Source organism: Ursus maritimus, unplaced genomic scaffold, assembly GCF_017311325.1.
Source record: "Ursus maritimus isolate PB19 unplaced genomic scaffold, ASM1731132v1 scaffold_23, whole genome shotgun sequence".
Lineage (NCBI taxonomy): Eukaryota > Metazoa > Chordata > Mammalia > Carnivora > Ursidae > Ursus > Ursus maritimus.
In genome coordinates this window covers 40,603,558-40,605,614 of record NW_024424786.1, presented here as the reverse complement: position 1 = coordinate 40,605,614, position 2,057 = coordinate 40,603,558, and the positions used below count along the sequence as shown (strand labels likewise).

General features: G+C 67.3%; 2 protein-coding genes across 3 annotated transcripts in view; both read left to right on the top strand.

Moving 5' to 3' along the window:
- LOC103679586 (adaptor related protein complex 5 subunit beta 1) overlaps window positions 1-1,606 on the top strand; it is a 3,181-nt gene extending 1,575 nt beyond the window's left edge. The window contains 1 exon segment of the mRNA XM_040639415.1: window positions 1-1,606. This exon segment is cut by the window's left edge and continues 20 nt beyond it. Within this exon segment, the coding sequence (XP_040495349.1) occupies window positions 1-1,496 (1,496 nt within the window). The 3' untranslated portion in view covers window positions 1,497-1,606.
- The window catches only part of LOC121104798 (AP-5 complex subunit beta-1), a 9,732-nt gene that overhangs the window by 3,787 nt on the left and 3,888 nt on the right, over window positions 1-2,057 (top strand). The window lies entirely within an intron of this gene.

Below are 2,057 nucleotides of genomic sequence, written 5' to 3'. Positions count from 1 at the left end.
GCCCCACAGGCGAGGAGGCCGCCCCCCTGCTGCTGGGGCCCCGGCTGTGCCGCGGCCTCCTGCCCAGTCTCCTGCATGACCCGATGGCCCTCCTGGCCCGCCTGCATCTGCTGTGCCTGCTCTGTGCGGAAGATGAAGAAAAGGAGGAGAAAGGCCAGGATTGGAGCCCCCGGCAGTACCTGGAGGAGCTGCTGGCTGGCCTGCGGCAGAGGGCAGCCCTGGATGCGGGCCCCCGGGCCTTGGCCACTCTCTGCTTCCAGGCCTCCTATCTGGTCGTTCACTGTCTAGCCACGCAGCCTGCGGTGCTGACGCCCTTGACCCACGGACTGGCCCGGCTGTACCGAGCCCGGCCTGCGCTGGCTCCCCATTTTGTGGATCTCTTGGACAGGGTGGGCCCTGAGCTGGGGGAGCCCCTGAGAGCGGTGTTGCGGCAGGAGGTGGTGTCCAGGCCGGGCAGGGACGAGGCCCTTCGTTGGCACCTGCAGATACTGGCGAAAGTGGCAGACGGGAACACTCCAAGTGCCACCCTCGGCTTCCTGCGAGCCGCGGCAGCCCACTGCACGGACTGGGGCCTCCAGCAGGCCCTGCTGCAGGTCTGCCGGGCCTTGCTGCGGGCGGGTGTCGGGGAAGGCCTGGCCGACTTGCTGCAGGCACTGGCCAGGCAGTTGGAGGACCCCGATGGGCGGGACCACGCACGCCTCTACTACATCCTCCTGGCCCACCTGGCGGGGCCCAAGCTGGGGGTGGCCCTGGGCCCCTCGCTGGCCGCCCCTGCACTGACTTCCTCACTGGTGGCCGAGAACCAGGGCTTCGCCGCAGTGCTGATGGTGCAGGAGGCCCCGGCCCCGATCCGGCTGAGTGTGGGGCCCCGCCAAGCAGTGGGCACGGTCCCCGTGCTGCGGCTGCACGTGGAGGTGCTGGAGCCCGTCTACTCTCTGGAGCTGCGCTTCCGTGTAGAAGGACAGCTCTACGCACCCCTGGGGGCCATCCACGTGCCCTGCCTGCTCCCGGGCCGCCCCTGCCCCCCTCTGCTCCTGCCTCTGCAGCCCCGCCGCCCGGCTCCCACGCAGCTGGGCGTGCGTGCGCTGTACGCCACCCCCGCTGGCCTCACGTGCCATGCCCACCTGCCGCCCTTGCCTGTGAACTTCGCTGACCTTTTCCTGCCTTTCCCGCAGGCCCCCGACGGGGACAAGCGGGGCTTCTTCGAGGAGCTCTGGGACTCCTGCCTGCCAAAGGGCACCGAGAGTCGCCTTTGGTGCCCTCTTGGGCCACAGGGGCTGGAGGCCTTGGTGTCATGCCACCTGGAGCCCTTTGTGGTGGTGGCCCAGCCCCCCACCAGCTACCATGTGGCCATCCGCCTGCCCCCAGACTCGAGGCTGCTGCTGCGACTGGAGGCGGCCCAGGCGGACGGAGTGCCCGTGGCCCTACGGACAGACGACTGGGCTGTGCTGCCTCTGGCCGGGGACTACCTCCGCGGGCTGTCAGCCGCTGTCTGAACCCGGAGGCCAGGCCAGACCCTGAGATGATCTTGCCCAAGGAGGGCACTGAGGGCCAGAACACAGTCCTGTGGCTCCTTTCTTAAAAAAAGAAACAAACCTTACATTCACCAATGACCTTCACTAGTTTGTTTTCTTTTGAGCCCTGGGTGGGGCATGCACACGGCAGGGTTGGGGCGGGGGGCAGAGGCTCCTGGAAAACTTCCAGACTAGGAACCCCCATACTGCAGGGCTCCAAAGTTTCTTCCTGCCCGGCAAGGAGGAGAAAAAATATCCTGTCTCTGCTTCCCAGAGAGGGTTGGGGCTCAGCCCAAAGCCATGGAGCAACTTAGGAACGTGGGAGCTGGCCCTAGGCCTCCTCACCGGGGACCAGGCTTTTCAGCGCCAGAGCTTGGTGGGGTCCCTGCCCCAGGGAGCTCAGACTAGCTAGGACGACGGTCCAAAGGCCAGAAACAGGAGGCTGCAGTGGTCCGGTGGCCCCTTCCCGGGGAGGGGGCTCCCCATGCTGTGGTGTTCGGAGCCAGCTCCAGGAAGGGCCCGTCAGCATAGCCTGGGAGCCGG